Below are 20,372 nucleotides of genomic sequence, written 5' to 3'. Positions count from 1 at the left end.
GGACAACCATGCACCGCCGGAAAGACCCCATAGGGCCAAGATGGCTGCGCCCGTGACAGACGCCGGGGAGTTTGAAAGCTGGCTAAATGATCGTCTTGACTCGTTGGAAGTGGACAGAGAGGTGTATGGGACCTACATTTTAGGGGTCCTGGAGGAGGAGGAGAGTGACGAGGAGAGAGAAGATGCACTACAAGGAATTCTATCCGCATTTGTGGTAAATATACAGGGCGGCGGCACGTCCCGCTCTGCCAGCGAGGCTTTCTCATGTGTTGCTGTCCGTCTCGTCTGCCGCTCGCTGCCAAGTGACAACGCTGATGTCAGCCAGCTTTTATGGAGCTAAATATCGACGGTGTTGGTCGAAACCATATACAGTCTCTGATCAAAACACCACCGGCAGTTATTGAGCTATTCTCTCCTGCCATGTAATCATATGACCGATCGACCAAATTCAGCAAAGTAAAAGTGCTGTTTGGCGGTGATACATGTTTGAAACTGTTTAGATGTCTTCATATTGCAGTAAAGATATCATCCTCTAACAGCAGGGGTCGTTTGCTGTTAAGATTGTTAAGCCCCCTGTGGCAAAGTATCCGACCTTATATATGTGACCGTGTGTGGTTAGCATTGGCAGGCTTTCATTTGATCCTTATGTTTTTATTATGAAGGAATACAGAACTTAACACTGTTTATGTGCTGTTTTCATATGCTCAGTGTGCCATTTGGCGGTCAAACTGCCTCTGTATCAGCCTCTGGTAGACCAACCTGATGTGTTGCTATTTTTTGTAAGAAATAACACAGAACCACTGCTTGCATCTCTGAAGTAGCCTACATGACTGCCTCATGTAGTACTAACAGGTTGTCATAATAACCCGGTTCGATAGCCCGCATTTTATACACTACAATGAACTGTTAGTACATAACATTTACATGTTTTTTATGTGCAGGAGGAGGACAATGTAGAAGATGTCTGCAAACAGATTATTAAGCAGTGGACCGATTGGCGCGACAGATCAGCTTCCAAAAAGGATTCTGATGATGGTATGTATGTCATTTAAATTCATCCACATTCCCTCACATCACATTGAAAAGTAATATTTTAAATGTGTACCTTGTCAGTATGAATAAAAGTTCAGGGAACGAGTCATCAAAGTTTGCAGTGCACCAATTTGGCAATTATTGCTGGACATAATCATAAGTCAATGAAAACAAGAGCAATATAACACAATCTTATGACAATACAGTCAAAACTTGCAAAGTGTTGCAAAGAATTTATATAACAATTTAGTCTAGTAAAAAAAAGGAGGCTTGTCAACTCTTTTACATCTTGACTCAACAGAGCAAAGACAGCTTGCTACCGAGTCTGTTGTCAATACCAGTTAAACATACAGAGAGGGGGATTAGCTGTTTGAGTTTTAAATCATTTTCTTTGAGTTTGGAGCAGAGTGCTCAAATGTATTTCTGTCTTCCAGAGAGATAAACATTGTCTGGAAAAATTAACTTAAAAACAGCTCCTGTTTTTGATGTCGAAAAGTACTCTTTTTTTCCGTCACTGTGTAACTGGAAAGAGACTGTTTACTGTGTACATATCCATAAGGATGGGTAAACTGTCTGGAGACTTGAACTCAGATGGGGGCATAAGAGCCTCCTTCTGTTCACGCACCTTCATGTAGACAGTGAAAAGCAAGGGCTTTAATTGAAGTAAAAGTATTCCATGTTATTTGGGTTCATTTACACTTTGTCTGTGTTCTTACTTTTCTTTCCTGAAGCTGAAGTCCAGGCCATCGCCAGGATGATAGAAAAACAAGCCCAGATTGTGGTAAAACACAAAGAGGTTTCCGGGGAGTCGAAGCAAAGGAAGGACGCCCTCCTGGCTCAATACGCTAATGTTACGGACGACGAGGAATATCCTTTATTTTCTTTCTATCTCTATGGGCAATTTCTCCAATACTTGCACCAAAACTGTTAAGATTGAGTAAAAATACTACAGGTAAGAGGAAATATGTTTTTTTAATTTATTTTTGGGGGGTAAAGGGGTACCTTCATTTGTCAGTTATTTCCTTAACATAAGCACTGAAGCTGAAGAAGAGGAGCAAACCGGTGCAAATAACTTTATCGGGAATGAGAAATGTATCCTTTCTAAAGCTGTTAACGATCAGAGGCCGTTTAAAAATCAGTGCCACTAATTGAAAAATGAATGGATAACCCTGACTACACACACACACACTGGTGATGGTAATATGCAGTAAAGATCTCATAGCACAGTACATTTGCTTTCACCCTGCTGTCCTTTACTGAAAGTGTCAGCCCTGTTCAAGAACACCAACGTGGCAGAGGTGCTGAACAGACAGAAGGAGAAGCGGGACCAGGCTCGTGAAGATTCTCAGAAGAAGAAGGAAGGGGACAAGATGCAGCGGGAGAAGGACAAACTTACCAAACAGGACAGAAAAGAGAAGGAGAAGAAGCGTACACAGAAAGGTGAACGCAAAAGATAAAACAAAGAGAAAGGACACTTTGTATGTGGAAAGGTTTTCAGGAGACAGAAATCAAAAAGTCATTGCCTCTTTAGCTGAACCCCATTGGCACATTCTATTATGTGTTCATCAGTCCCCTTACGTTAAGTTCTTTCTCTTTATATGTGTAAAGAATGTGTATTCGTCCAAAAATCCCTGCTATTCTTGGATACTGATATGACCAGTTCCTGAAACATGTATTGGAAACAAGCTGCCAACCGTTATGCGCTGAGTGTGACTGTGTCCTGTCGCTGATCAAACTTAAACCTCTGCTAATATGTTGTTATAGCAGCGTATGAAACACGCTTTGGCTGAGCTACAGCAAGTATACACAAATTGGATTGGTCACGGTAAGATCACAGGAGGAATGCCTGCAATGCAACCCAATCCAGTTTGTACTAATAGCCTCTGTGCCAATATGCCTTTCACTTCTGCAGAACTTCTAACAAAGTGTTTATTTTTATGCATTTTTGTCCAAAATGAAAACAGAAGATTGGTTACTGAGTTATACCACAAACATATCATGTACCATAATTTCAATGTTTATAATGAGGTTCATCAGCTTTTGAAATTAATAAAAAAGAAAAACATTTTCAGCCATTTGAATTGCTTTATTGTTAAAGAGTTGGTTAACAGAACAAGTAACGGTTAAAATCCCAACACGAACATTAAAATGACAATATAACAACTCGTATTCATACAGCCTCCACAGGGAGGATTTATGCTGCTAGCGAATTGTCCCTTTTATAAAAGATAAAAGCTTTGGTTCCTTGCTGTCAAACTGAGGAAAATATTTAATAATACTATCTGAAAAGAATGAATCTGGAAAGTGTGATTAGTACATATACATTTAACATGCTGCAAATGTCAGTATCTTGTTAAAAGTTTAAAACACATTCTGATGTGTTAAGATAACGCAAGAAAAATAAATGTCAAGAGATTAATTGGAGCATTCAGAAAACATTTGATAATTTAGCATGTTTATATTTAATTAATTATATGAATTGCGTCAAAGAAAAGAGAATTCAGATAATTATTATTAACGTAACATTATATTGGGAATATTGTTTTGTTTCTTATGGAAAGTGTGATTATACATTTTAATTTCAAACACTGAACCTTGCTTTCTGAAGTTTGAGCTTCTTTGGCATAGTTTGCAGATAAATACATTTGTTCTGATTATACTGTATTAAGGCATGTTGACTAATGCCCTTATGATTCAATTATTGCTTGGAATTACCCAGAACTTAGGTTATTGTACATTTAAATAAATTAGTAATAACAATGAAGAATTCATAAATAGTGTCTTTCAATACAACGGTGATGGAGCAAGATTCATGTAAATCTTGAACTGACACTAACAGCGCCGCCATCATTGAGCTTCAAACTGCTCCGCTCATATTTTGCAGTGATCACTCTGTTGCAGGTAACATGTCACTATAAACTTCCAGGTAACACCCAGTTGCCTTTGGGAATATTATAATCGGGGCAATTGGAGTGGTTATAATGTAATCGGGACTTTTAACTTGTGCTTGATGCCTGCTAAATTATAACTTAAAGGAGTATCCCTCAAAGGGAGAGGGGCCCCTCTCTCTGTGCGTCTCTTGCTTGTTGACTTCGGGCTCCGGACTCTTGACAGCCTTTGGCAGTGTCAGCTGGAGAGCACACCACAGGGCGGTGCGGATCTTCCTCGTGGCAGCAGCCAGGTCTTCCAGTGCATTGACCATCAACAGGGTGTCTATGAAAAAAGCAGCAAGTAAGTACCAGCAGCATTTGAGAGAGAGGAACATACGCTAACTGATGCAATATGACTTACCTTTGTCCTCTGTGAAATGGGCTCTCTGCCGCTGGTGTTTGCTGGCTGGCTCCTCCTTGTGCCTCGCCTGGGTGTTGCAAATGGCCATATGATGCCTGCTCAGGGCGGTGTGGATGTCCATGTGGAGGGCAGTGTTGCCCAGAAACTCCATCCTATCCAGAAGGCTTGCCACCTACAACAAACCAACATAATCAACACTTCCCTGTCACTCTTATAAATACCCTTCTTCATGTGATATCCTCTCACACAATAAGCCATCACATGAACATTACCTAATTAAACAAAAATACATTACAAAAGTTGTATTGTGTGTAAGTATGGCATTTATTCAGGGCTAAAAATAACAATTATTTAAAACAAATCTCCAGGAGATTGCATATATTTCTCATGAGTGTGCAAAATAAAGCTATTTATATCACCTTACAAACATAACAGGGCTGCTGGGACTAAATTCACCTGGAGATGGCAGTATGGAAGCAATTCATTTAAGAGGTCTCACCCTTGCTTGTTCTCTCATCTGATTAACAATGAGGTGGTCGATTCTTGTGGGATTTGGTGGAGTTTTGGGGAGGTTAGGGCTGACAACTGCCGCCGTCCTTTTACCAAGAAATGCCTTGGTAAGAATTACCTCTGTCTAAGATCAAATTAACAAAAAACACGTTAGAACATGACAACCGTGTGCAACAGCAATACTGAAGCTGTGACAATATGCAGTTTTTTAAAATATAGATTAGGAAACGTTTGTATTAATGACACAAAATCCGATTTCAAAAGCATACCCTCTTTCTGTCCCGCTCCAAAGACCTCCACTGCTCATGGCACTCGTCCACGTAGACGTAAAGCTGGATCACAGGTCCTCCCTGATTCCTCACCATTGACGGTGTCAGGGCTGAGGCCATGCCATGATAGGTGTTCTCTCCCCTGCAGGTCATCATTTCACTGATATAGGGGTTGAAAACTGCTGACTCGCTGGCTGACATCCTATCACCCACATTCCTGGCTGTCACACCGCTGCCATAGGGCAGTGTGGATTTGGGGCTGAAGTGAGAGGCGTTCATGGGAACGCTGGAATATCTTCTGGGGTCATGCACAGGATACATGGGAGGCCTGAGCTGCTGTGTGTTCCCACCACTCACCATGCTATTTTCTCCATTAGTTCTCCGAGACTGCATGCTCCCCAGGTGATCAAGGCTTAGATTATGTGAGAGGACCTGCTTCCTATCCCCCCCTCTCATGTTAGTGTTAGTGGAGAAGCCTTTACCTAGAAAGCGAGGCATATCCATCCTATTCTCTTCTCTCTGCATCTGTTGCTTGTTCTGTATCGGGCCCTGCTGGAAAGGATGCTTTGAATACTGGTTCATGCTCATGTTAAAGGGGAGTGACGTGTTCTCTCTGTGAAGGGTCATGTTGCTTTGGTTTTGGAGGTAGTACTCTGCGTTTTGTGGGCTGAAACGAGGTGGATCTTGAAAGGCATCACGCTCAAATGTTTGTTTCCTCACTTCTCCATTTATTTCAATCTGCTGTGTCCCAAATGCTCCCACCAGCTGCTTCTGACTCTGCATTGCAGGATGACTTTGTGTTGACATTGCAGGACCAGAGATGTTCCATTGTTCAGCCACACTGTCTTCATGCTGCATGCCCACTGACTGCCTGTGAATGTTTGTGAAGTCTCCACGAAATAAGCTATCAGGCTCACCAGCCGTCAAGGACCGGAAACTGCTGACCAGTTGGTTAATGTCTTGTGTCCCAAACTGCTCATTACTGATGGGTTTTGTGCTGCTCTGGGTGAACTGCTTTTTGTAATAAGGAGTAAAGTATGAGCTGTTCATTTCACTTTGAAGTCTAAAGACATTACTGAGGTCAGATAAATTGTTGCTAGGCTGGCTATTCCCTCTGTTTTTCTCAGCTGGCATGTCGTCATATCCGCTCTGTTGTACCTGTGACAGGTAGGAGTTTCCTGTGTTGGGGATTGATAGGCCTGGTGGCAGTTTCTGAGGACGTGGGACAGTGCTGTTTCGGTCTCCATTAGGCAAATTAAAAAGCCATTGTTGATTGGTGGAATGGCCATTGGACTGTTGATAAATCTCCTCAACATCTTTGCCCACTGATTGTCCCTGTGCTTTATCCAAAGCCTCACGGGATACATAGTTTGAATAAAAGGTAGACTGTTGTTGTGCTTTACCCTCCGATTGAACATACTGAAGCAGTTCTTCACTCAAAGTCTTTGGAGACCAGACAGGATTACATGTAGGAAGACTCCTAAAGAAAGAATCAAGGACATATTTTAATATATAACAAACTATGAAAACATATTTATCTAACTATATTCATTAAAACAGACTCTTTTTTTATCAATTTTGTTTAGTTTTGTGTAGATATTGTTATGATATGTATATGTTCTAGTGTTGCACGGTGTACCGATACTTGAAAGGTACCGCGATACCCTGCCGTTAAAAACGTTACGATTCCTCATTTTCATTAGTATCGGTACTTTAAGAATGACGGGGAAAAGTACTCCGGTGAGAAAGCGCCGTTTTAATAAGAGCCGTGTGTGTTCAGCGCTCTGCTTCCAATCCCTGCAGTGCAGCCGTGCCTGCAGTCCCTCCCCTCTCAAGCACGCTCTAAGTGCCGCCCCTCTGTCGTGCACGCGCTAGCTGCCAGACCTTGTGAGAGAAGTGGGAGTGCACCTGCCGCTGCGCCTCGGCTTGTTGACAAAAAAGCCAGAAGCGACATTTGGAAGTATTTTAGCTATATCTCTGACAATGAGGTTATGTTCTATTTTTTGTCGGAGACCTCATTGTGTTGAATGTCATTTCTGTTGTTTAATATACAAATCTATTTTGACAAAAAAGTAGTTTGAGATGATGCTTATTTTTATTTAATACGAATTCTGGTCATTTATTTTATTTATTGTTCTCATTGTTTAAAGGTTTGTGTTATGGTTATGGTTCCGGTGTGAAATAAAGCACAATAATTACTAGGCCTGTCACGATAATTAATTTTGTTGGACGATACATTTTTCGGGAAATTATTGCGATAAACGATAATATTGTCGGCACCGTTTTAAGACCATTTTAGACATAATGATAATATATAATAATAATTCAAGTAGGCTACATCCTTTCAAACATAACTTTTTATTGAACATTCAACATTGCAAATGAAATGTGAAATAATATTAAAATATATAAATTAATAAATAAAACAAATTAATTAAATTATAATAAATTAATTAAATCACACACAACCAAAACAATACATTAAATAGAGTCAGGCTGGAAAACAGAGCTCTCTCTCTCATATATATATTGTATTGTCTGGTCTTTCTCCAGATTTTTATATATATATATATATATATATATATATATATATATATATATATATATATATATATGAGCACACATTATCTCACAAGCAAAAAAAAACTCCTTAAAACAACCGTCAAGTGACTGTCAAAGACCCAGATGCCTCAACAGGCCATATCCAAATCTGTTTTTCTAAGTTTTCGAGCAAGGAACACCAACATGCTTGCATTGTCGGGCGGGGCTCTCCATCTCCAGCTGCCGTGTTTGCTCCCAGATGGAAAAACGGAATGGCGTGGTTGTGTTTTAGGTGGTTTAAAATGTGTGGTATTGCCTGCTTTTGTCGCTACCTTTTTTAAACCAATGCGACACACCGCCCGGCTCATTCAAGTCCGTAGGTTCGCCTCGTTGATTTGGTTTGAATCCAAAATACAGCCACCCCGGAGAATCGAGATGTGTCGTTAGGTTTTGTAACCAATTCCATTTCACTTTAAATTCCCCACGAGTAAGTCACACGTTATCTCCCGCTTGTCGCTATATTATTAATTTGGCTGCTACGCTGCTGAACGTGCACGCGGAGTGTCCTGACCTGGCTGTGTGTCAGCCCCGCCCCTCACAGCGTCCCTGGCAGCCACAGCGCTCCAGGCTAAAATGCTGGTCACATCTTTATGTAAACGGCAATTTATCGAGCTCAGAAAAGTTATCGAGTTCATTTTTATTTATCATACGATAAGTCAATTTATCGATTATCGTGACAGGCCTAATAATTACATTTAAGACTGTTTCCCTTTTTTTAAGAAAAGTATCGAAAAAGAATCGGAATCGCAATTCTTGACTTGGTATCGGTATCGAAACCAAAATATTGGTATTGTGACAACACTAACAATAGCCATAAATCATACTATAGCAGTTGTACAACTAACACAACAATTTCAAAACATAAAACCTTGACATACCCGTCACTGAAGTAGCTGTCTTGTGAATCTTCTTCATCGACAATATTTGACACTAGGCCCAGTAGATCAGTCTCTCCGTCATAGTCAGGTGTATTACTGGGTTTCCTGCAAAGCAAAGAAAACATGGTCCTTGATTTATGCTATAACTTTTCATTGTCACCTACCGGTAAAAGCATTTATCAGTGATGCAAATTAGTCGCTTTTCGGCACCTCCCGCTTTTTTAACGCTGATTTGGGTGACTTGTGCAATTCGTGGAGAACCGAAGAGTTTTCGTTTTGGGGGGGGGGGGGGGGGGTTCCGTCAGTCCGACTGACGGACGGACAACTTCTCACTTCAAAAAAGAAGAAGAAATCTAGATCGCAAAATAATTAAACAAGCGAGTGCCTGTTTTTCCTGGCCAAGGACAGGTTCATTGAACACAACACGAGCGTAACGTGTCTTCACCATAGGTCTTCACGTGGTTATGTCTCGTCTGAAAGGAGTAACGGAGAGCATCAGAACGCCGCTCCAGCTCTTCAAATATTGCAGTACCCATAAGGAGCCGTACACATGCCGCAGTGTTTGCGAGGCTGTGTCTTTAGTTGTAAGCACAGTGGCGATCTGTTGTTATTAGCATCTGGTTAGCTAGCTATGCTAACGAATTTAAAGAGCTTTTCTACAACCAGGTAGAAGAGAGCTCTTTCCTGAGAGGCTCAAATAACCTCAGCCCAGTGAGGTTAAGGCACACCTTGATATGGTCATTATAGTTATTAATGAGACATTAGAGACTCAATTATTAACAGGTATAAAATACTATATGACAGTAACAAAAAAGAGTTGTTAAAAATAACAAGAATAGAGTTTGAAAGGAGAGTGATTTGTAAAATATCCAAAAAGAAAAATCTGTCATTGTCAGATGGTATATTACGCTGTTTTTTTTCTGCTTCGAATAGTTCTCTCTTTTTTCTCCATACCTGTTGAATTTGAATTGTTTTCCTTCCACAATACGACTTGCACGCAGTATATTTTTATACCTTGCAAAATGATATTAAAATGGCTATTGAAATGTGGAAATTCCCTGGTTTCGATATCGACTAGTAAATGTCTGATATTGTGGTATTCCTAACCAATACTACAGAATAGTGCACAGATGAATAATAATAACCAACTCAACCTGAACATATTAAAAAGAATACCTGCTGTTCTGGGCACAACTGATGAGGCTATAGGGATCAAAAGCATTGTGAGACCAGGGCATGTCAACTGCTGTTTTCTGATCCTGTGGTGAACCGAAGGGCAGGGCCTCTCTACCATTCTCTCCCCCACCTGTATTGAAAATGGCCTAAGAGAGGAAAAAACATGGTTAATCCAGGGGTGGACATTAAGCCAGTGGCTTTTCAATTTCACTGGCCCCACCATTGTAACTACTGGCCCATAAGAATTTGTCAAAAATGTACACCAATATAAAGAAAATGAACATATTTGATGCAATAGTAATTTATTTAGAAACTAGATTAAAATTCAATGAGTTCTTCCTCATTTTCCTCCTTTTTCTCCTGGAAGCCTACATCTATATAATTTACAAGTACTGCATCTAACACAGCGGGTGTTTCACTTGCTGCCTTCTGCCTCTGCACATACAACATGTGTAATGCATATTACACAAGTCTGATTTAACAGAAGTCATTATGTACATTTCAGAACATTATCCTACACTGCTGTTACTTTATTACCCTAATGAATATAGCTATCTCGAGTCGTGGCTGAACCTTTCACTGTGGTCCTGCCTGACTCATCATACTACTTCCCTGATGGCTCTCACAGGATTGTGGACATCCTCGTGGATTCATCTTATTATTATTATAGACACATGCATTTCCAAACATTTGGTCTACCTATGTTGCAAATGTATTATCTTTTCAATTTACACACGCACGTCTGTCCGTCCTGGAAGAGGGATCCCTCCTCTGTTGCTTTCCCTGAGGTTTCTCCCATTTTCCCCTTTAAACTGTGGGGTTTATTTTGAATTGTTTCCTTGTACGATGAGAGGGTCTAAGAGGATTGAGAGGGTCTAAGAGGATAGACAGAGGGGTGTGGTATTGTCATACTGATATTCTGTACAAACTGTGAAGTCCACTGGGCTATATAAATAAACATTGATTGAGTGATTTACTTTTGGTACTTTAAGTACATTTTAATGCTAACACTTTTGTACTTTTACTTGAGTAACATTTTGAATGCAGGACTTTGGCTTGTAACAGAGTATTCTATTCCTACACTCTAGTACTTCTACTTTAGTACTTCTCCCACCTTACTGCAACGAACACCTTGCCTTTCTGTCACTCTTTATCTCATACTACTTCCTTTAACTCTTCCAGTGACTTTATCTAATTTGAAACTCGTTTTTCACGGTGTTTGGCCCGTTACCGGTGGTTTTTAAAAAATGTTATCGAAAGGTGACGCGTAGTGAACATGATCGGCAGCAGGGAAGCGGGAGCGCGCTTCCTGCTCGCTGTGCGCCGGAGCACACAGCGTCTCCATTCCATCAACTGTGGCCCCGTCTCAGGTCCGTTAAATGAAATCCTTGCTTCCCTCACTTGCGTAATTTCCCTGTGTTTAGTCCCTCCCTCCAGGGAAGCATGGAGGGACGCAAGGAAACCACGAGAAGCAGGGAAATTAGTTTTAAGAGCAATGGGACGTCCTTTCCTCCGGAGCGTCACGTGAAGCGACGTCCGTTTGTGATGACGCCGCACAGCTGTTCGTCTGACAGCAGCTCTGGGCCTTTCTCACTTCTCTTATTTTTCATTTCCTCGCTCCTCGGTCTTGGTCTCACCGGAAGTTGATTTGTCTGCGCCATCTTGAGTAGCGTCCCAATGGCCTTATTTTTGTCGGAGGAGCGATAATGGAGGAGCTATAATCGAGGAACCACCAGACCATCCTCCGATAAAATCCTCAGACACTCGCCCCGCCCCCTTACTGTGTATCGCTCACTGATTGGACGATGCAGCGCATGCACTGATGTGATGCTTCTTGACATGAGAGCAGTTTCCCAGCGGAATGAAGAAAATACATGAAACGAACGAATGTATAAACGAACAATAGTTTGATTAATATTGATTAGAGTGCACAATAGAAATAAAATAATTGAGAGAAGAAAAAGAGATATATTATCTATCAAAACCCAGTTAGATTAACATTCATTGGATTGCACACTTTGTTTGTTTGTGTGGATATGTAGCACTAGGGGTGTCACGGTGTGAAATTTTCGGCTCACGGTTATTGTGACCAAAATTACCACGGTTTACGATATTATCTCGGTAATTTTTTTTTTTTAGTTAATTTTTTTTAATTTTTTTTTTTTCTCTCTCTATATATATGTATATATATGTATATATATATATATATATGTATATATATGTATATATATATATATATATATATATATATATGTATATATATATGTATATATATATGTATATATATGTATATATATATATATATATATGTATATATATACATATATATATGTATATATATATGTATATATATGTATATATATATATATATATATGTATATATATACATATATATATATATATATGTATATATATGGAGAGAGAGAGAGAGAGAGAGAGAGAGAGAGAGAAAAACAGCCATTAAGTTACTATTCAACAATCATCAAGTTTGCGTATGAAGTCAAATACCTACATTAATTTATTACCTTAAAAATGTAATGTTGATGCAGGTAAATGGTAAGTTTAGGTTATTAGGCAAGAAGCCAGTACTGTATGAGAACTAAGCTGTTTAGCGCCTTACAATGGCGTTTAGTAGTGCACTAGCTACCAACGAATAGAGCATGGCACCGCAGTAGGATGTATTTTAAAATGCTAGCAGTGGGCGTGCTTACACTGACATTTAATATCAAGGTTTAACATTTTAGACAATCGGGTATATCGTTGCATTATCCCTTGACCCAAAGTCAGAAGTAACTTAATCATTAATGTGTTTCACTGCACTATTTTCACTGTCTCATGGCATATCAAAGTTTAGCTATTCAACTTAGCTTAGAATGGCGTTTAGCGCCGATCTAAGAATGGTGAACACACGAGAGCAGGTGCATTTGCTAATGTAATGTAAATGATTATTATCAAGATTTAACATTATTGACAGTCGGATATAATTGTTACATTTCCCCTTTACCCGAAGGCAAAAGTTATTTCGAGCATTTCAGCTAAAACTATGTGTTAATATTAACAAATATACCTTGCACTGGCTGTGCAGCTGCGGGTGATGGTCTCGTAGATGAGTGAGCAAATTCGATGTGTTGCTCCCTTTCGCGGATACCTTCCGCCGGCATGTCCTGCACACGGGGGCACCGTCCTCCACCAGTTGACCCTCGGAGTTTTTTAAATATCCAAAGTAGGACCACACTTCTGATCTTCTGCGCTTAGAAGGTGGAAAAATGGTACCATCGCGGCTTCCTTCTTCTGCTGCCATGCTTAAAGTGAGAGAGTGTGATAAAAGAACCTAGGACTAGTGGCGCCTGCGAACGTTCGAAAGTGTCACGTGTGTGGTGTAGAGCTCTAGTAACGCACATAGATAACATTATGTTTTGAAATGCAAAGTATTTAGCGCGGTAACAGTGTAATACAGTGTAACCGTGGGAGTATTAGGGAAATGAAAGCTCTCCCGGTGTAACGGTGTGCGGTAATTTAACCCACCGACATAACACCGTGTTTTGAAATTCAGAAGGTTATCTCACCGTCAAAATATTTTAGCGCGGTTACCGTCTACACCGGTAACCGTGACACCCCTATGTAGCACATTAAAATTTTAATAGAACTTAATGACTGGCTGAATGGAAATGACAATAAATGAAAATATAAAAGGAAAAAAGCGATCGTGAAAATGTTTCCAATAAATGAATAAAATGAAACTGCTCTCATATCAAGAAGCATGAGGTCAGTGCATGCACTGCATCGTCCAACCAGGGAGCGATACACAGTAAGGGGGCGGGGCGAGTGTCTGAGGATTTCATTGGAGGATGGACTGGTGGTTCCTCCATTATCGCTCCTCGCTCCTCGGTCCTCCGGCAGAAATAAGAGCCATGGGACGGTACTCAAGATGGCGCAGACAAATCAACTTCCGGTGGGACAGAGGAGCGAGGAAATGAAAATAAGTCGACCTGAGACAGGGGTTGCGTTCCAATAGTCCATTTAGCTTAGGAACCTTCCTAACCAAGTGAAATGACCCGGAAGTACGTCAGTGGCAGCCATGTTAAGTGCCGTTCCAATTCTCCAAATGAAAGGAAAGGAGGTTTCAAACTTCCTCTATAACCTCCTTTAGCTTAGGAACCACTGGACCTCCCTTACCGAAAGGAGAGGAGAAAATACTGCCCCACAATGCCTTGCAGCCGCAGCATTAGCGTCACACAACAGTCAGCCGTTCACGGAAACAAACGATTATGACGGAGAAATTATATCATGAAAGTTACGGTGCTTATTAAGCATTTTAAAACGTATGTGGTAAGTTGCCAAAGTGCTTTGTTTTGAACGTTCATCAGTATTATAATCAAAAAGAGAAATATGAACGTTAGTTTTTACTGAAATGATCAAATAAAGTCAACATTTCACTGAGCTGTGTGGGGTTTGTTCAACTTTTAAAAGATGTTTGAATGGCGATGTACACAGTGATAGGTGTTAAGGACTAACGTTTATAATAAATACATTTGTATTGATTTTAAGATATTTTCATACAATCATACGTATTGGGATCATTTGTATTCATGTGGACCGGAGGGAGAGGGTGACGAGCATAAATGTCACTTTCCTTTTTTATTCCCATTACAACTTTGGTCATGAAAAATATGTTTCTCTGTTGTTCATAAAGCATAAAGCAACAGCATCAGAGCACGGTGCAGAGTCTCTAGATGAGTCCCTCGTTCTTATTAAACATCCATGTTGTCCGTTGTAGAGAACACTGTAGTTTCCATAGTTTCACCACAGCAGCAGACGCACACAATGACGTACGCTGACGTCAGATAGTGAAAGTGCATTCGGATTCTCTAAAGTACCTCAGTCTCTTCTCTTAAGTCCTTTTGAATTTTCCTATCCACTATCCCTTGACCCCGTGACGTTTCACTCAGAGGTCAAGGAATAGGAGATAGGGTTAGAATTTAGGAGCTTATTTTTGGATTATCGGAACGCAACCAGGGCCTGTGACATCAGCCTCACGGAACGCTATGTCGAAACGATTTCCCAAAATACCAATATCACAGGAAAATAAGCAATATTTTATACTGGCCTGAGCGAACAAGTGCAACATTTACAATGTTGAGCCCTGGCTGGTAATCAATCTCAAGCTCACTACACATGCTTCGTAACTTTTGTGTTATTCTTGCACATAGCAGATTGATGCAAATTACAAAACTCATTGTAAGTGTCAAAGAAGCTTCAGAATATATAAGAATACCGTTGAGAACAAAACGAGACAATTATAGCTGAAATGATTAGTTTCTTAATCAATTAGGGTGAATAAAAGTGAACGTTAAAAGATCTTGATACTCTGAATATATCTAAGGCCTAATGAACACGTATTGTGATATGCCACGTTATATGATTCCACCATTTTACAACATTTATTTCCCTATTATAAACTCTCAACATATGTGTAAGGTTACTTCCAATGTCAAAGTTGTGTCCTAAAAGTGTTGTCTTACCTGATGCTGTTTTGAAGGAAACAATGAATTTGGAAATCTGCTCTGATGCCCATCAAATGCCATTCTGCACTCCCTTGAAATTATTCTTCAACATTAATTTAATACTGGCCTGGAAAAACACAAGATACTAGTTAATATATGATGTTGGCAGATGAAACAGAAACATTTGGGTCAAACTAAAACCATTAGTTCAATACTATTTCAGGGAAAGGAAATCAACTTCGCCGTTAAAGTTAGCTAGCAAGCTATCGATGCTAGCTTGGCTAACTTGAACTCAACTTTCGCCTAAATTAAAACTGATTAACTGCCGTTTAAATGTGGTTAACTTCGCTAAACAGACAACGTGATCCAAGTAAAGTACAGAATTAACCTACCTGCGTACATTTGATAACGGTCAACTTTAGGTGTTAAACAGTTTTGTTCAGCGGCCGTACATAATTTCCCAGCTCGTGCCAGGTGGCTGCACCCACAATTCAGATGTTTCCCTCGCGACCTGAACGCACATTGGCCTGACGAATTCTGTTTTTCATCCAATCAACATCCAGCAGGAGATCCGAGCATAGCAACCGATAGCAACAGGTAGTGTCCAACCCTCCCCCACATCCAATAGCATTGTGCACTGGCATTATGGCACAGGTGGTCCTCTTATTAAATACAGTCAGAATATGGTAAGTATTATACATACAGTCTATGATTATTATATTCAGTCTATGCTTATTATGCCCAAATGGAGTTCACCCATGTTTACACAACCAATATATAATACGTTTCCAGTAAATAATCTATACATAAATAATATTAGGAATGATAACCAGAATACCTTTATTCGTCCCACAGAGGGGAAATGTACATTTTTTACAGCGAGTAAAGAGCCAAAGATAGCTTATCTTATATAATTATACCATTCACAAAATACACATCCACTACCAATAACAGTTTTGTGATATAGCAGCCAGGTGAAAGTATTAAAGGTGGAAGTATATATATATATATATATATAAATATTCCACATAGAAGTATTTCACAACAGAGGCGTCATAAACCAGAACACTATTTGTTTTTAAACTAGTGAATAGTCTACATTCATTTCAAAATTGATTGTAAAAGTGTAATTACACACTAATAACACATTTGCACATTCATCAATTAAATCATGATACATTTCACATTTAATCAATTGTGCACTTGTAGATTATTATGTTAATATTATACGTACATTAAAAATAACAAAAGCTCCCCCAAATTGAATTGGAATTGTATGTGATTTTGAAGAATAATTAAGATTATTAAACTTTTAATATTTGGTATGAAGTTTATTATTACTTTTATGTAATGCTTTTCATATGTTAACTTGTTGATTACATCTCTGAATTGTTTTACTTTTAAAAAGGTAGTAAATAAGGGTTTTAATCAATTAAATCATTATAAATAATGTGCAAATCCTATTGTAATGTATTTGTCGTTGTTGTTGTTATAATAATTGATTGCATTATTTGAAGTATTTTCTGTAATTAAAAATACATTTGATCAAATAATTCAAAATTACATACATAGATGAGTTAATTTTCTAAAAAAAGATACTGTCTGCATAACATGATTCCTCCTCCTCCTCCCATGGACATATTACTTGAGGGGGAACTTGAAAGTCTGGTTGGGCCCATAGATTGTATAAAGGTTGGGCCATACAATCCAGCTGTGGAATCAAGCTCGAGAATATTTAAAAGAAAATACAAGCAGGACACAAGCGGCATTACTTTCAAAATAAAAGCACAAATGTTCAAAAACAAGTTTAACAACATTGCCTTTATATAGACATTTATAATATCGATTTGGAGAATATAGAAATTATGCGTAATGTGTCTGATTGTGTTATTTGTGTTTTACCATTATTTAAAAATAAAAAAAATGAATGCAATATCAATGTCATCCATTTCTAATGAGTATGAGGACTCAATATTTACTGCATAGTAGAAATATTATATGTATTTGGTTGATGAATGCAATAAGAAAACATAATAATTATAACAACATTAATAATAATAAAAAATATCAATGAGAAGAGTAAACAAATGGTATTATTTATTGTCTATAAGCATTATTTGTGCTTTGCTGATACATTTATTAACATTGAACAAGTCATGTTCGTCTTACAGCTGCTTACCCAGAAGCCTTTTAACTTGTTGTAGCACCTAACGTATTTACAATGTTGTTTTTAAACTATTCTGCATCTCTTTTATGCATGGTTTTAATGAATCTGTCATTCCATTATGTTTATTTATTGTGTTCCTCTCTGCTGTCTTATTATTGTGTTAATGATGATGTAAAGCACATTGAATTGACTCTGTATCTTAAAATGTGCTATAGGCCTATACATAAACGTAGGCTACCTTACCTAAAGGATTTTATTTTGAAAGTTTTCACCGGAGGTTATGTTGCTTAGTATGGCTGCCTTGATGGATTGATCGGAGTTGTGGGAAAGAAAAAAGTAAGCCAACAGTGTTAAAAGCGGAGAGTGGGCACTCGGAGAGGAGCGTACAGGTCTATGCCGCAGAGTTTTCACTTGTGTAAGTTAAAGAACTGCTTGCAGAATTTATGGTAGGACACTAAACCAATTCACGTCCAGTTAATCCGGTTACAAAATGTTTTATACTTTTTCGAAGATGTTTTTTTGCAAGACCTGGGCTGTTGCACTCCTGCTGCCTCTGCTGTTATCAGCCCAGTATCAAGGGGACCACGGAATAGTCGTCCCGGAGCACGGATTTTGTCAGCCGATTTCCATACCTCTGTGCACGGACATTGCCTATAACCAAACCATCATGCCAAATCTCGTGGGACATTACAACCAGGAGGACGCAGGGCTCGAGGTTCACCAGTTTTACCCTCTGGTGAAGGTACAGTGTTCGCCGGAGCTGAAATTCTTCCTCTGCTCCATGTATGCGCCTGTGTGCACAGTTTTGGAGAAGGCCATTCCCCCCTGCAGGTCCATTTGCGAGAGAGCCAAGCAAGGCTGCGAGGCTCTCATGAACAAGTTTGGCTTCCAGTGGCCCGAGCGCCTGCGCTGCGAAAACTTCCCCGTGCTGGGAGACGGACAGATCTGTGTGGGCCAAAACGATTCCTCCCACGCCACCCTACCACCCCCAACTCCTGTCTCGGAGACCCACGACCACACCATGGCCCCCAGACATGACAGGCCTTTTCGTTGCCCATCTGTTCTCAAAGTACCACCATATTTGAATTATAAGTTTTTAGATGAGATTGACTGTGCAGCTCCCTGTGACCCCTCAAGGAGCGGTGGGTACATGTTTTTCACTGACAAAGAAATCAATTTCTCCCGCATATGGATTCTGGTCTGGTCTGTGCTTTGTTGTGCATCTACTTTATTTACAGTTACCACCTATTTAGTGGACATGCAACGCTTCAGATACCCTGAGCGACCGATCATCTTCCTGTCTGGCTGCTACACTATGGTCTCCATAGCCTACATAGCTGGATACTTCCTGGGAGACAAAGTGGTGTGCAATGACAGCTTCACCCCAGAAGGCTATAAAACTATCGTCCAAGGCACCAAAAAGGAAGGTTGCACCATCCTCTTCATGATGCTCTACTTCTTCAGCATGGCCAGCTCCATCTGGTGGGTCATCCTGTCTCTCACCTGGTTCCTGGCAGCAGGTATGAAGTGGGGCCACGAGGCTATTGAGGCCAACTCTCAGTATTTTCACCTGGCAGCCTGGGCAGTGCCGGCCGTCAAGACTATCAGCATCCTGGCCATCGGGCAAATCGAGGGCGACGTGCTCAGTGGGGTCTGCTTCGTTAGTCTCAGCAGCCTGGACCCTCTACGAGGCTTTGTGTTGGCCCCTCTCTTCATTTATCTCTTCATCGGTACCTCTTTCCTGCTTGCTGGCTTTGTGTCTCTGTTCAGGATCCGCACCATCATGAAACACGATGGCACCAAGACAGAGAAGCTGGAGCGACTGATGGTGAGGATTGGGGTGTTCAGCGTTCTCTACACCGTGCCCGCCACCATTGTTATCGCCTGCGTCTTCTACGAGCAGGCCTTCCGCTCCCACTGGGAGAGGAACTGGGTCAGCCATAACTGCAGGGGCCTGGCCATCCCCTGCCCCAAGCAGACCGGGCCCCGCATGACTCCAGACTTTACCGTCTACATGATCAAGTACCTGATGACTCTGATAGTGGGCATCACCTCTGGTTTCTGGATCTGGTCTGGAAAAACTCTACAGTCCTGGCATAAGTTTTACACCAGGCTGACAAATGGCAAACACGGAGAGACCACTGTGTAGAATAATGGGACATCTAAATGTTGCTGGGACTAAGTTGTGTATTATTACCTGTTTCTCATGTGATAGGTGAGTAGCATAGTGAGTAGCCATTGGTTCTTACAGCATTTGTATTCACCTCAACTTTATAGCCACACATGCATGCCAAACTGAGGGTGAGGGGTTTGACAAAAGGGCAAGCTGGATAAACAAGGACTGAGCCTGACTGTCTGAACAAATAACAAGCATGGCTATGGATGCCATGTGCTGAAATGCTCTCCCTCCCCCTCTCTTAAATCCACCATAAGCTCAAGGGGAGTGATGATCCAGCAGCCAAGAACACAGAGAGCGGGGAATGAACTTTGGTTTATTCGCTCCTTAAACATTTCATATGTAATTAAATGAAATTGTAAATAGTATTTGTAAAAACATGAAATTATATATTTGTATTTATAAGTAAATACTCTTCCTGCTAGTGTACCTGCTATACTTTTGCACTGTAAGAAAGCCACATACCGTAGATCCAAACATGCTCTTTTTTTATTAACTGCTGGTTATGAATTACGTTGTTTTTGTATGGATTAAAAGAACATTTTACATGGATGATATCGAACAAGCTTTTTTGGTCAGTACTTTTTAAATGAAAAAACTTTAGCAAAGGTTGCAGATATAATCGATTAACTATAAATCAAATGCTTGATTTCAAGGCCCAAGCGCAAGATAAAAAATAAATTAAGTTTGTTTTTTTCTTAAATTTTTCCCTTACTTATGTTGAGTCCCTTTCGTGATTAAATGTCTTTATAGAAAGTTACTTTTTGA

At 40.0% G+C, this 20,372-nt stretch overlaps 3 protein-coding genes across 4 annotated transcripts; 2 read left to right on the top strand and 1 right to left on the bottom strand.

The window, feature by feature from the left end:
- Window positions 1-13: 13 nt before the first annotated feature.
- Window positions 14-3,107, top strand: ccdc43 (coiled-coil domain containing 43). Its single transcript, XM_079643600.1, has 5 exons — window positions 14-214; window positions 942-1,035; window positions 1,764-1,899; window positions 2,069-2,124; window positions 2,302-3,107. The coding sequence occupies exons 1-5, from the start codon at window positions 41-43 to the stop codon at window positions 2,487-2,489; spliced, it is 648 nt and encodes a 215-aa protein (XP_079499726.1). The 5' UTR covers window positions 14-40; the 3' UTR covers window positions 2,490-3,107.
- Window positions 2,536-15,819, bottom strand: moto (minamoto). Of its 2 annotated transcripts, none has more exons than XM_079643595.1 (8): window positions 15,662-15,819; window positions 15,280-15,388; window positions 9,758-9,903; window positions 8,582-8,686; window positions 5,103-6,582; window positions 4,823-4,957; window positions 4,324-4,495; window positions 2,536-4,245 (listed from the first exon to the last, which is right to left on the bottom strand). In XM_079643595.1, exons 2-8 carry the CDS (start codon window positions 15,340-15,342, stop codon window positions 4,055-4,057), a joined length of 2,292 nt encoding a protein of 763 aa, XP_079499721.1. In that variant the 5' UTR covers window positions 15,343-15,388; window positions 15,662-15,819; the 3' UTR covers window positions 2,536-4,054. The 2 variants fall into 2 exon arrangements, with proteins under 2 accessions (XP_079499721.1, XP_079499720.1); XM_079643594.1 differs by having other exon boundaries at window positions 15,654-15,802.
- A 1,872-nt stretch (window positions 15,820-17,691) lies between these two features.
- LOC307016750 (frizzled-2-like) lies at window positions 17,692-20,156 on the top strand. Its single transcript, XM_079646047.1, has one exon. It carries the CDS (start codon window positions 17,919-17,921, stop codon window positions 19,575-19,577), a length of 1,659 nt encoding a protein of 552 aa, XP_079502173.1. The 5' UTR covers window positions 17,692-17,918; the 3' UTR covers window positions 19,578-20,156.
- The last annotated feature ends 216 nt before the right edge of the window (window positions 20,157-20,372 follow it).

The sequence above is a fragment of the Notothenia rossii genome, assembly GCF_949606895.1.
Source record: "Notothenia rossii genome assembly, chromosome: 8".
NCBI lineage: Eukaryota > Metazoa > Chordata > Actinopteri > Perciformes > Nototheniidae > Notothenia > Notothenia rossii.
Note: the sequence above shows the minus strand (reverse complement) of the source record. Positions and strands in the feature narration are given on the sequence as shown.